This window comes from Heliangelus exortis, chromosome 17 (assembly GCF_036169615.1).
Source record: "Heliangelus exortis chromosome 17, bHelExo1.hap1, whole genome shotgun sequence".
Lineage (NCBI taxonomy): Eukaryota > Metazoa > Chordata > Aves > Apodiformes > Trochilidae > Heliangelus > Heliangelus exortis.
The window spans coordinates 11212138-11225229 of NC_092438.1; the positions used below are offsets into that span (position 1 = coordinate 11212138).

The window sequence follows — 13092 nt, forward strand, 5'->3', positions numbered from 1 at the left end:
ACACACAGAGATGAACTCCCACACCAGGAAACACCCCGTGAGCACAGGGAGAGGAGGGACATGGGCACCAGGGGGGCATGAAACAAGACCTGATCCTTTCTCCTGCCCCAATAAACCCCAAAGAGAGCAAAGGACAACTTCCTAGCAGGGAAAAAACACCATCAAAGGAGGGATGATGCTTTTCAAAAAGGGTTTGTGCTTCCCTGGTGAGCGAGCACCTCAGTGAAGCTCTTCAGACATGGATTTTAGGAGACTTCACTGTCAAATCCCCTCCTCCTAACAGAGGGAGTATTTAACACAAACATAAAGCTCATTATTGTGGTTTATGGATCTGGGTGGGCAAGAAGAGTCACCAAAACTGCACAAGTGGCCAGAAACCACCTTTGTGTTGCCACCTTGTTCTTCTTCCCCCAGGACAGAGACTCAGGGAAACTCAGCCCTTATCCCCCTGATCCTCCCACACTCCTCAAGCTGTCTCTCCCCATCTAGCTGCTCTCCAAGTGTCCCATCCCTGCTGGCACTTGTCCCCAAGCTGTCCAATCTCAGTCTGCCTGGGGTCCAGCACCCACCCAGCACCACACCAGCTCCTGAGCAAGATGCACACCTCCTCACTTTGAGGTTGCCCACCACGGCTTTGTTAAAAAGCTCCAGAAATCCCAACCAGCAGCAAGGCAAGTGCTCTCATGAAAAAATTTAAGAGTTGACACCAAAGAATTAATCTCATTGCTGGAGACCAGGAGGAGGTAGGGGGGGAAAAAAAACCAAAGTCAGAATAAAACAGTAAAGAGCTCATCCCTACTGCTTTGTTCTGCTACAGCCAAAACATACCAGCTCTGACAGCAATAATGCTGCTACAACACAATGCTTATGGAGTTTTATTAGATTTGCTGTTAACCAACCATCACCATTTCCCTCTGATAAGTCAGACGGGTAAGTCTTGTACAAGGATCTCCCTGTCCTGCAAATTCTTAGGAGAGATGCTGAGAGGCACAATAAAAGGACTGCCCCATGTCAGCACCAGCACACCTGAACCCTCTCCTCACAAACCTTCCTTGGGGATGACTCTGCTTCGTGTTCCTCCTGCTGTGGGTTAATTTGGCAGCAGTACCACCTCTGGGGCTGTCGGACCCAGAAAGAGAGAACCCAGCAAAGCTGAAGGAAAAGGCTTCCCCTTCCCCACTGCCCCCAAAGTTTTCCAACACAATAACCTGCTTTAAAGAGAAGAGCTCTGCCTCGGCTCACTCTGGGCTGGAAGGGCAAGGCAGTGCCCTCCCGTGAGGACTGGGTACATCACTTTCTTGCTATGGAACCATCATTTACATTTAATATTTATAGGGCTGAAGCATCAGTGTGGAGATCAACTACTTGTTTACTTCTTCCTTCCATCCACAGGCATAGAGAAGCCAGGTCCCCTCCTCACAACCATGTAAAGCAGAAACATCTCTGAACGAGTCCATAGCTCATGTAAACCTCATTTAAACAAGAGGAGACCCCAGGTAGTAAAAATTGTGGGGTTTCCCTCCAAGTATTTCTCCTAATAACAGACCAAGGCAACGTTCTAGAGAGGACTGTGCAGTTCCTCCAAAGGACAACACTCGACTTGGTGGTGTTGCTGAGGGAAACAGTGATCTGGGATGCACACGGGTTCCTTTGGTGAACTGAAGCAAGATCAATAATAACCGAATTAATAAATAATGCTTCTAATAGCAGCAGCAGCAGGATCTAGGCAGCAAACAGCAGGCAGGTATCAGGGATAGGTAAAAGCATTAATTATCAGCACAGTGCCAATGCTTGCAAGCTGACAGGCAGAGCAAAGCTAAAAGCTCACTTTCTGAAGACTACCAAAGACACACTGACAACTCTGCTCACACACCAGCATTCCAGGTAAAATTCAATTTTCTGGATGTCACAACTGACACTGCCTTTTTTTCTTTTTTTTCTTTTTTCTTTTTTCATTTAGCACTAATAAAGTGGGTAAAGAACACAGAAAGAGGTTTATTGGCTTGACTATCCTCCTCCTACCCTGCCTCAAGTTGCAGAGGAACAAAAGCAAAGGGGAGTTTTCGGGACACGAGGCATGTGCCTTCCCCGAACCAACTCCAACCCGCTCCATTCCTCCGCACCGAGGAAGCTCACACGCACTCCCATCTCTCTTACATAAACACCAAGGGGTCACTTCCCGGCTGAAACACCCCACCGCCTCGAAAAAAAATACAAGGTTGCCTTTAAACTTTGCTTTTCCCCGCCCCACGGCGAGAGAAGTGAAGTTGAGGGGGTTCTCTCCTTCTGTAGGGGCTGAGGGGCTGCTCAGCATCCTCCCCGGGGACCTTGTCCTGACACCCTGTGCCCACACCGGACATCTGGGTGATGCTGGCACGGCCAAAGGGGACCTTAGGGTGTGCGTGTCCCCCCAGGACTGAGCATACTGGGGGGTGCTCCCTGCCTGCCCTGTTCCTGTAAAGCTCCAAATCCCCCTCCCCGAGGTTTTGGAGGTCAGGACGGCACAGGGTGGGGAGGGGAGGGGGGTTGGGGATGCTTCATGGAAACCCCCTGCGCTGGAGAAAGCCGTGACCCTGGGGATGCAGAGCCCCGACGGGATGCTCCGGGCAGGGGGGCGGCTCTCAGGTCGGGGTACGGGGGAGGGTGAAGGGTGGGCTCCCGAGGAAGGGGGGTGAGGGGGTGTCCCAATCGCCCGGAGGATGCGGTGTCCCTCGGGGAAAGGATATGGGTTACAGACCAGTCTGAGGCACCAGCTGCGCGGGCGGGTGGTTTGCTTGAGGCAGAAGAAAGCGGTGGGTGCCAGCGCCGGGTAAGGCACCTGCTCCTCCTCCTCCTCAGAGGCCAGGTCGGGCGGCGGGTCGCGGCCGGGAGAGCTGCCGGGACCGGAGCCGGAGCCGGAGCCGGCATCCTCCGGCGGCTGCTCGGGGGGGCGGCGGGGCGGCGCGGCGATCGGTACCCGCACCTCGGCCGGGCGCGGCAGCGGCTCTCGGCTCTCGCCATCAGTCATGGTAGCGGCCAGGACCTGCGGGGCAAGGGCAGGGGGTCAGGGGCTGCCAGCCCCCTCCTCTCCAGCAGCAGCGCCCACCTGGCCCCGCCGCTCCAGCTACAACAAAGGCGGGCGAGGGGGGGGGGGGAGTTCGAGCCGCCTCCCGGGCGCGGCCGCTCCCGCCCCCCGGGGAAGCCGGGTCTTCAATCTCCCCCCTTTCCTTCCACCCTCCCTATGTCCGGGGTGCCCCCAATCCACCAGCTTTCTCCCCCCACAACCTTCCCTTTTTTTTTTTTAATTTTCAGTGATGGAAAATTGATGAGGAAGATGGGGGGGGGGGGGGGGAGGTGTCCTACCTTAGTTTGGCGGAGCGCGCTGTCCCCAGGAGCATAGCCGTGCCTTCCAGTTCACATGGGACCAGACAGCAACCACCGGGGCGATGGATCTCCCCCACCTTTTCCCCCCCACCCACCCCACCCCCAACAACACCCCCAACCACCAGCACCACCACTCCGTAAATCCAGCGGGAATGGTGAGGGGGGAGCTGGGGCTCAGCGTGCGGCGCCCGCCCGCCGGGATGGAGGAGGAGGAGGAGGAAGCAGAGGAGAAGGAGGAGGAAGAGAAGAGGTGGCGGTGAGGGCGGGGGCCCTTCCCGAGGCGAGCGGAGCTTCTCCCGACGGTAAATCCCAAGCAGGGAGCCGGCAGCTCCGCAACCGCTTTTGCAGAGCTTCACCCGTGCTTAACAGGAAACTTCGGATTTACCGGGGGAGGAGGGAGAGGAGAGGGGAGGAGAGAAGCGGAGGCGGAGGGGGCTGGGAGCCCGGCGGGGCAGGGTGGGGGCGGGCAGCCGGGAGGAGCCGGGGCAGCCCCAGGGGGGCGGGTGGGGGGCTGCCCGGATGGCTCCCACCCCCTTCCACCCCCCGGCTTTGTTCAGGCTTCGGGAGCTGCGTGGTAAAAGGAAGGGTGCCCGGGCCCTTTCGGGAGCCACCCTCACCAGTGGAAGGCGTTGGTGTGTGTGTGTGTGTGTGGGTACATCCTTCTCTCCCCATCCCCAGGGCAGTGATTTTTTTTTTTAAGATCAATTTACAAAGTGGGTGGAGGGGGGCACCAAGTTCGTCCCCTGCTCCCCGTCGCGGGGGTTGCGCGGCTCCACCTCTGCCCATTCCCAAAGGGGGAGATGCAGCCCCTCGCCCTCACCTCCGGGGGCTCCAACCGGGGGGCGAGAGGACCACCCCACCCCTTCCCGAAGGCTGCTGCGTGGGAAATCGCCCGGCCCTCCTTCCACGGGGGGAACCCGGGAAACCCCCTTGGCCCCCAGCGCATTGATTAATTAGTTTTAATATATTAACGTGTAAGCCCACGTTAGAGGTCGGGGCATTTTAATAAATAAAGATTGTCTCTTAAACTGCAGTGATTTTTAGCTGAGTAGCTCATCTTCTCAAGGGCTTAGCTTGGGAGGTATCAGAATAAACAGATAATAAAAAGTCATTACAGGCACCATCCCCTTAAGCTCCTCTTAGGAAGTTTGATTCTTTTGCATTATTTCAGATACTGTAAATTCTATCTGAATGTAGTGCAGGTGGAAAGGGTTGGGGGGGAGGAGAGATTACAAAAATGTTAAGAGATGTTCCCCTCAACCAGAAATGTTTTAAAGAGGGAGTTCATCATATAGCACCACATTCAATTTGCAAATGCAGTTCCCAGTTCTCTTCTTCATGGTTAATAACTGGGAATTGATTGAAAAGGGAGGTCATGCCACTTTCAGAGCAGAAAGAGCCCAGCCTAATAGGGATAGTGGAGAGATGGTTTTACATCCACACTTCCAGGAGCTGTTATATTAAATGTTTGCAGGTTGGGATTAACAGGATGGGGCAATTTTATTCTTGAGCAAACAATGGTTCTGACAAGCAGGACATGGCCTGTGCAAAAAGGACATTGCACTGGGAGTTTCCAGGCATTTATGCAAGCCAATGAGGGCAAATCATAAATTACAAGGGAAGGCTTGCATGAGGAGTTGGTGGAGTTCTCCTTGAGCAAACTGTTCTTACACTCATAAGTTATCTGGCTCAGGAAAATGACCTTTAGAGGAAGAAAAGGAGGGTTTCTAAAATGGGAATCAGGAGAAGGAGAGGCCAAGCCTTGAGAGCTTGCAATGCCTCTTGACCCTCTCCCAAAGGCAGAAGCTGCCCTGGCAATAAACTTTCCTCTGTGCCTCCCCTCCAGCTCCCTGTCAGGAGAGCAGGATGCAGCTCCCATGACTAACAAATCCAGCTTCAAAGCTCTCCCCCAGCAGCTGTCTGGGAACACCAGTTCCTGCCCTTCCCCGGGCAGAGCTTGGGTGGAAGTTCAAAGCCGTGGCGGGCTGCAGACACCCGTGGCCAGACAGGGCATGGGGAGCCTGACATTTGCCAGGTCTTAACCTGTTGCCTGATGGAGCCTATTTAAAGCCAAGAGCCTTATTAATAAACTCCACGAAATGACAGTGGCTGAGAAGGACCTGCATTGTAAACCAGAAGGATTTGAAGAAGCCTGGCAACAAAAAGGGTCAGTCCTCACCCCAGTGAGGATTTTTGCCTCTTTCAGCAAGGGATCAGTTCCAAAGATGATGGTTACTGAAAAGAAACAACATTTCATTGGCAGAAATATTTGCTTCCTCCCAGATTTCCTGCTTAACTCACCTTTAGTAGCTGGAAGGAATAGGCCAAATTCTGCTCCATTTACTCTGGATTTGTCTCCAGCTGACTGCACTGGCAGCACCATCACTTCTTCAGGTTTACACAGCTCCGAAGGATCTGGCCACAGCATTTCTGCCATTAATAAACCACCAGAAATTTTAAGATCAATATCAATCTGAAGATACACAGTATAGCCTGAACGGGCTCTTGGCTTGCATAATGGGCTGTCTAATCCTTTTAGCTGGCCCCAATAAATCATCCCCCACTGGCATCCACCCAGGTGTATTCCAGTCACGTGCAAGGTGGGCAGGCTGGAGATGTGCACATCTGCCCCCCAAATCCCACAGACTGGAGAGGAGGGGTGGGGTCCCTGCCCTGGGCTCACCAGTGAGGTGTGTGAGCATTGGGAAGTGCTGGGTTTCATCATGGGAGACATCACCCAGCCCAGGGAGTGCTTGGTGCTGGCTGGGTGGGAGCTCAGCAAGGCAAACTCCTGGGACTCCTGAACTTACTGAGCCACAACTGCTTCAAGCACTGAGAAAACCAGATCTGTTCCCAACAGGACAGCCAGCACGTGGGCTAAGGACACCCAACCTCACCTTCTGCCTCATCTGCTCCATTTGATGTTATTCAGCCATTTGCCAACTGTCACAGAAAGACGAGATAGGACTTTACAAGGAAGTCCCCAGTTCTCTTGGGTATTTTTCATAAAGCAGCCAATTCTAGTTAATATTCTGCCTCTGAACTTGCCTACAGCCTCTCAAAGACACTAAAACTTCCAAGCGACCCTGCTGAAGGAAGGGGCAGCATCTCCAGCCCTGCAGCCTGCCCAGCAGGATGCTCTTCCCAACTGCTATCCCTGGAGCAAATTGAAGGAGACTCAAGGTGACACCCCGGCAGGATTAAAAATCAATTTCTCAAGGTCATGGGGATGGTGAGAACAGGACCAGGCATCCCTGCACGACTCGTGTTCTCCTTGCTGGCCAGGATGGGAGAGGAGCCTTTGCCAACATCTCTAAAATGTGCTGGGTGTGCCATTGGAGTGTGCTGTCAGATGAAACCCAGACAGTAAATCACGTGGCTTAGTGCCCTCGTCTGTGACTGTACGTGATGCTCAGCCTCCTCCCAGAGAGTTGCAAGGATCAGCTGGGGGGAAAAAAATAATTAAAAAAAAAAAATATCCTATTTAATTTTCAGGGATTGATGCTCCAGCATCTCCCAGGATAAGATGAGATCAGTAGGTCAGCCCCACAAGTTAAAGCTTCTTTGTGTTTTTATGCCTATTAAGCCAATCTTTTCTCTGTGAAGTCTGACAGAGGTGCTGAATACTTTATGTAATTTTTTTTCTTCCTGGATCTAATTCTAGCTGACTCAAAATCTGGGTTTTTCTGATTGCAGAAAAACCTTCAAACAAGGAACAATCTAGCTAATAGTGCTTGCATAAATCATCCTCAAAATAATGAGTATCTGTGGAGTGAATTCATTTAGCTAAATAGATGGAGGACCACTTTAAAATTATTTAGAAAGATTAACAAAAGAGAAGGGAAATGAAAAACAGATAATGGAGAGAGAAGGGAAAAATTGTATTAGAAACAATAAATTTCTAACAAATTGAAAACGGTAAGGAGAAATTTCCAAAAAAGGAGATTGGCACTGTGGCCATTTGGCTGTGCTGATGCTACAATGTATTTTTAATTAAATACATGATGTTAAAATGCATTTTAAAATAGATAGATAAATACGTCTCCAGCCAGAATTATATTTTTACAACTTCTAATCCACCTGTAATTTGTCATTTCCTCAGGACAAGGAAGCACTTACCTACTCCAGGGCTGGCTCAAGGTACCTCCATCACCCACAGGATACAGAATGTCAACCTCCACCTGCCCCTGGGCACATCCCAGTGTTTACTCTCTTCCCTCTTGGAATCTGCACCTTTTCCCAAAAGAAAAAAAAAAAAAAAAAACAATCAAAAATAACCCAACAATATTTTGTTCCTTCATCCTTTTACCTCTCATTTTCCCTCCTTTCCATCTCAGTCTTTTCCTTTTCTCTCCCCTGATGTTGCCCCCACCCCATTCCTTGCTCTAGCCCCCCCTCCCCAGCCCTTTTCTTTTAGGGATGACTTTGCATGGTGTCTGCTTGTCCCTGCTGGGCTCCCTGCCCCCTGACATTGTCCCTGATGCATTTTTAGTATCTCAAAGCTCCAACAACAACTCTCCAGCTGCATATTCCAGTGACAGCAGCAGGCATGGAGTTTCTTTCCTCAACCTCTGCAATTTGGTGAGTATTTCCCCCCCTATTTCCTCCCCATTTTAACTTTTAACACTGTTACAGAGCAATGTTCAGGTTGTCTGGCACCAGTATTGGAGAAATCCACCAAAAGGTCCACACAAGGAGTGCAGAGGCTTCAAGTCCCACCTAAACCCTGAGCAAAGCTGGGATGGAGCCTCAACCAACGTGGTGCTTTTGAGAGCACTCATGTTCCATCCCCCAGAAAACCAGTATTTCTCAGTAGAAAGTGTCCCCAAACAACTTCTGGCATTGTGTTAAGGAAGCCCAAGGCTTTCCATCCCTGAAACCCTTCACCCACCTTGCATTGTGCTTCCAGTCTCATGGCTGGATGTGCAGAGTTTCCAAATACATCACTGGGTGAGCTCGTTTCAAGCCCACACCTTTTGGACAGGCTCAAAAATCTGCCTTGTGGCTTCTCTCTTTCTTCTCTTGAGTTCGCCCTTTTTGATTTATTTGCTTCTCATATCATGTTTAAACTTGCTAAATATAAAAGCTGTTCAAAATAACTGAGCAAAACAGTCTCCAAGTCCTTGAGGAACAAAAAAATACGTTGCTCAGTTTTGCTCTCTCATGTTTTTTTGGTTTAGCACATGTTGTAAATAGAATATTTCCATAATAAATATTTGATAAAAATAATTTCCACGTGAAGTTAGTTCTGAGCCAATAGCCCCAGAAAGGCAGAAGGGAAGCTGCCAGGTCAGCAGCAACATTTGATACATTCCTGAAAAAGTTCCCCACGCTTACTGGACCACCTTGAGTGGTTGGTGCTTTTTTCTTACCTTCTCCTGATCTCCTCAAGGTGGACACGAGCTCAGCAAGAAGGAAACAATCTCAAGGAGCCCAAGAGTTGCAGAAGTTTTCTGGACACCAAAGCCATGTCAGCTCATGGCTTGATATTTTATTTCCTTATCCTTAAACCCTCACATAACCTCCTGATTCCTCTCTCACTCATGCACCTGAGGAATGAAGCATCTCTCTCCAAGAAGACACTGAAGTGGGAGGCTTGGTGCCTCCTTGAAGTCCTCAGGACTTTAGGGTTGGTTCACACGTTTGGGAATAAGTTCATCTCTGAAGCTCAGAGGTTGCCTTGAGCATCATGTACCATTTACCAGCATTTTCCCAACACCTTTTCTAACAACCCTGCAGGTCTTGGTGGGCCAGATTTCTTGACTGAATTTTGGATAACATTTTGAAGAACTCTGCCTGCAGCAAGAAATCACTGTGGCCATGATTTCCTCTCTCATGGAGCTTCAATTTCATATCCTTTAATTTCATTGTTTGCTCTCTAGTTTTATTCAGTGAGAATGAGAGGAGTTACACTTTTACAGGTGCCTGGTACGTTCCTGCTTGTTTGTTTCATAGGCAAGACAAGACAAAAATAATGACTTTGCAGTTTGTTGCCAATATAAAAAAATATTTTGCAGGAGATCTAAAACTTCAAAATCTGATTTCTTGCTGAAAATGTCTTTCTTGTCTACTGAGAAGTCAACAGAAAATTAAAGAAAAATAAAAGAGAGTTTCACTGAAGAGGCACCAGAGCAGTTTTAAAATGAATGAAAATTAATTCTTTTACTTAAAGGCCTTTACTGTAGGTCAGGTCCCTTCAGATATGAAATTATTCTAATTTATTATATTGTTGGTAAATGCATTTATGGCATGGCAGAGTATTTGAAATCACTGAGACAAACTGCTGATGGTGCAGATCAGTTAATTTACTGGACAAAATGACCTTTGTTGTACTAAGAGCCAAATCTTAAGGGACAGAAATCTTTTCAACAGCTGCTAATAGTTTAAATGAATTATCCCAGAAGATGATGTTGAAGAGGTGAATGCATTAGAGGGCTGAGCATAGTAGGGGATATCTACAGAATATGTATGGGCTGAACATGTTAGAGGATGCTTTGCATTGAGAAATAACTTAATTTGGGACCCACAGGCTTCTGCTGTTTCCCATAGAGGGGAAGCAAGCAGGAACCTCTTCTGCACACTAAATTGTTTGACATTTCTCTGCCAACCCTTAAAGAGAGCATCAAATGGAAGGTAAGGGAGTGTACCTGAAGGTAAAACACTGCTTCCTATTGCTCTGCTGCAGAGCTTGGGCTCCAAGTAGGAAACTGTTCAGCTGGGACACGTGGCTGAGGGTGCCTGGGCTGCTCTGGGCTTGGTACTGAGCAACAGGATGGTGCAGAGAGAGGAACAAACTCGCCCTAAATCCAGCAGCAAACAAAGCCTAAAGCAGCACCATCTCCTTCTCCAGCAGTGATTTCCTCATGCTATGGAAGTCCTATAATGTTCTTTACACAATTTATTGCAAATCACTCATGGCTTGTTTAACACTCTGCTGATTTCATTTTGATTTATTGCATCACCACCCCGCACAGCAACAGCTGGGGCTTTTCTGGCTTTAATCAAAGCCCAAACACCTGGAAGTTTGCAGCCCCTGGCTGAGGGTTGTCACGTCCCAGGTCCCTGTGTGATGCTCAGGGCTGAGCCCAGAGCAGGGCATGGACACACACAGGGGGTATGATGCTCCCCTCCTCCTCTGGCATTGCAATGCCCCCAGGACCACACTGCACAGCCCAAGATTTCCCCTCCCTGTTGCTCTGGGGGGAGGCAGTGAGCCCACTCACTCATCTACCCACTCCCCATTATCCTTTACCTTACCCTTCCATGGTGGCTCCTCCAGCACATGGTCCTGCAGTTGTCCATCCTGGCACAGAGAGTCTGCACTCCTCAAAAAGCTGACAGCTTGGTGAGGCAGAGATCAGGAAAACAAAATAATGAGCATCCTCAGAGAGAAAACAACATTTGAACCCCCTGGATGGACCTGGGGGTCACCAGGAAGCCTGGGGTAGAGTCAAGAGCAGATCCAGACTCCCCCAAGACTTGATGATCCATCTCCTTCCTTGGACACTGGGGCATGGTGCAAGAAACCAGTGGGAGCTGGTGACACCTGAGTGATCTCCATCTCTGAGAAGATGAGCAAAAGTAGGCAGTGGGCTACTGCCAACCCATGGAGAGCATCTGGAATTCAGGGGAGCATCTTCTCCCCCCTTTCTGTGGGGCAGCTGATGACACAAGACATAAAGAACAGCTGACTGAAAAAAAAAAAAAAAAAAAAAAAGCCTTTCATCACTTCAGACAGCTAACAAAGCCAAAAATAAATATTTCAGCTCAGGAAGTATTTAAAAAGATTTTATTGCTGTAAGGCCAAAATTTCAGTCTATCAAAATCTCTTTAGACAAACAGAGTTACACGAGTAACTGGTTTAGAAAGGGTCAGATCAAATTCACAGCAAATGTATAAACTGTTCTCATGAAACTCTTAGTTTCCTCCAAAAAAAAGAAAAAAAATATATACTATCATGGATTGTGCCCCCAGCTGAACCTCAGAACTCTGAAGGTGCCTGTCCAACCCCACTGAGCACATCTGGCTGAAGGAGCTGCTACAATGCCCTTGGCCAAAGCTTGTCCCATGCTTGTCCCCCCTGAGGGCTGCAGCCCTGGGTGATGCCAGAGTCTCCTGCAGAGTTCCCACGTGCAAGCTGGAGCACGGTGGGACACGAGGAGCATGTTGGTTATTTTAATCCCACACACAGGCTCTGAACAGCTGCACATGCTGGGCAGCCCGGGCACAGTCACGTCCCCATTTGCAAACCTTGTCTGAAATACCTGGCCTTCTCCTCCCCTCCTGTGGCTCTGGGTGGGATGTGCTGGGATGGATGGAGGGATGGAGGGATGGATGGATGGAGGGATGGAGGGATGGATGGAGGGATGGAGGGATGGAGGGATGGAGGGATGGAGGGATGGATGGAGGGATGGAGGGATGGAGGGATGGAGGGATGGAGGGATGGAGGGATGGATGGAGGGAGGGATGGATGGATGGATGGATGGATGGATGGATGGAGGGATGGAGGGATGGATGGATGGAGGGATGGATGGATGGATGGATGGATGGAGGGATGGAGGGATGGAGGGATGGATGGAGGGATGGAGGGATGGAGGGATGGATGGATGGAGGGATGGATGGAGGGATGGATGGAGGGATGGATGGATGGATGGATGGATGGATGGATGGATGGAGGGATGGAGGGATGGATGGAGGGATGGAGGGATGGATGGAGGGATGGATGGATGGATGGATGGAGGGATGGATGGATGGATGGATGGATGGATGGATGGATGGATGGGTGGAGGGATGGATGGATGGATGGAGGGATGGATGGATGGAGACCTCTACAGAGGGGCACAGAGCTCAGCTGTCCTGGTGAAGGCTGCCCACTTGACATCATCTTCTGCAAGACCCAGAAGATCTGAGCCATGGCTGCAGGGGACAAAAACACAAGCTGGGCTAAGTTATATTGAAGCTATAAATACATATTTCAGAGTTTCCCAGACAGATGCAGGTGAACATGGGTACAAGATTAGATGGGAATCTTATGTGGCCACAACCTCTAGAACCAATGTACACCCCAGCAATGGGCATGTCTACCAGTCATGCTGGAGACACAACTCCAGACCCTAAAGATTTAAAGTTCTGCCCAGATAAAGCCCCTGTGAAAGCCCAGAATCATAGCTGATACTTAAGGGAAAAAAAAAATCATTTAGGGTGATCCTAAAAGGGAAGGACAATCATCTTGGCTGGGTAATTAGGAAGTGGGGATGGGAAGATGCTTCAGGATCTCATTTGTGGGGCAGCCCTGTTGTGGGCAGCTGCAGACCACTGGCAGGCTGGAGTTTTCCATCACCCATTTTCTGCATGTCACAGGGCTCCAAGAGAGCGGGGAGGGACAGACACAGAAGCTTAAAAAGACAGAAAGTGCTCACAGAAGCAAGAGCATCACAAGCTCAACTGGGAGCCACGCAACTTAATCTGTATCAAAAATTTAACAGGAGCACAAGTCTTCTGAAAACAAGAGATAAATGAATGTTACAAGTCCAACTCCAGCTCACCTTTACCCTTTCATTAGCTCTCCATGTTCTTATTTACAGATCTATGGAGGCAGGCAAGTAAATAAAGGTGCAAACAAGCTACAAGCAAAAGGTTAAATATATCTGCAGGACAAAGAACAGTTTGGTGAGGGCAGCTAAACAGACATCAGGATGCACAGGAAAAAATTGTGAATTATGCAGTCCA

General features: G+C 49.6%; 1 protein-coding gene across 3 annotated transcripts; it reads right to left on the reverse strand.

Annotated features, from left to right (window-relative positions):
• Positions 1-832: 832 nt before the first annotated feature.
• Positions 833-11706, reverse strand: LOC139803809 (nascent polypeptide-associated complex subunit alpha, muscle-specific form-like). 3 transcript variants are annotated; one of them, XM_071760356.1, is made up of 6 exons: positions 11628-11706; positions 10621-11054; positions 8255-8485; positions 7483-7596; positions 5665-5793; positions 833-3022 (listed from the first exon to the last, which is right to left on the reverse strand). In XM_071760356.1, exons 5-6 carry the CDS (start codon positions 5701-5703, stop codon positions 1907-1909), a joined length of 1155 nt encoding a protein of 384 aa, XP_071616457.1. In that variant the 5' UTR covers positions 5704-5793; positions 7483-7596; positions 8255-8485; positions 10621-11054; positions 11628-11706; the 3' UTR covers positions 833-1906. The 3 variants fall into 3 exon arrangements, with proteins under 3 accessions (XP_071616457.1, XP_071616458.1, XP_071616459.1); XM_071760357.1 differs by lacking the exons at positions 10621-11054; positions 11628-11706 and having other exon boundaries at positions 8255-8511; XM_071760358.1 differs by lacking the exons at positions 5665-5793; positions 7483-7596; positions 8255-8485; positions 10621-11054; positions 11628-11706 and adding an exon at positions 3343-3432.
• Positions 11707-13092: the final 1386 nt, after the last annotated feature.

Bases quoted from the DNA above. Each gene is read 5' to 3' on its own strand.
- LOC139803809 (XM_071760356.1), bottom strand. From the start codon at position 5,703: ATGGAGCAGAATTTGGCCTATTCCTTCCAGCTACTAAAG. The intron at 3,023-5,664 runs GTGAGTTAAGCA...CTTGCCCCGCAG, and splicing joins ATTCCTTCCAGCTACTAAAG to GTCCTGGCCGCTACCATGAC.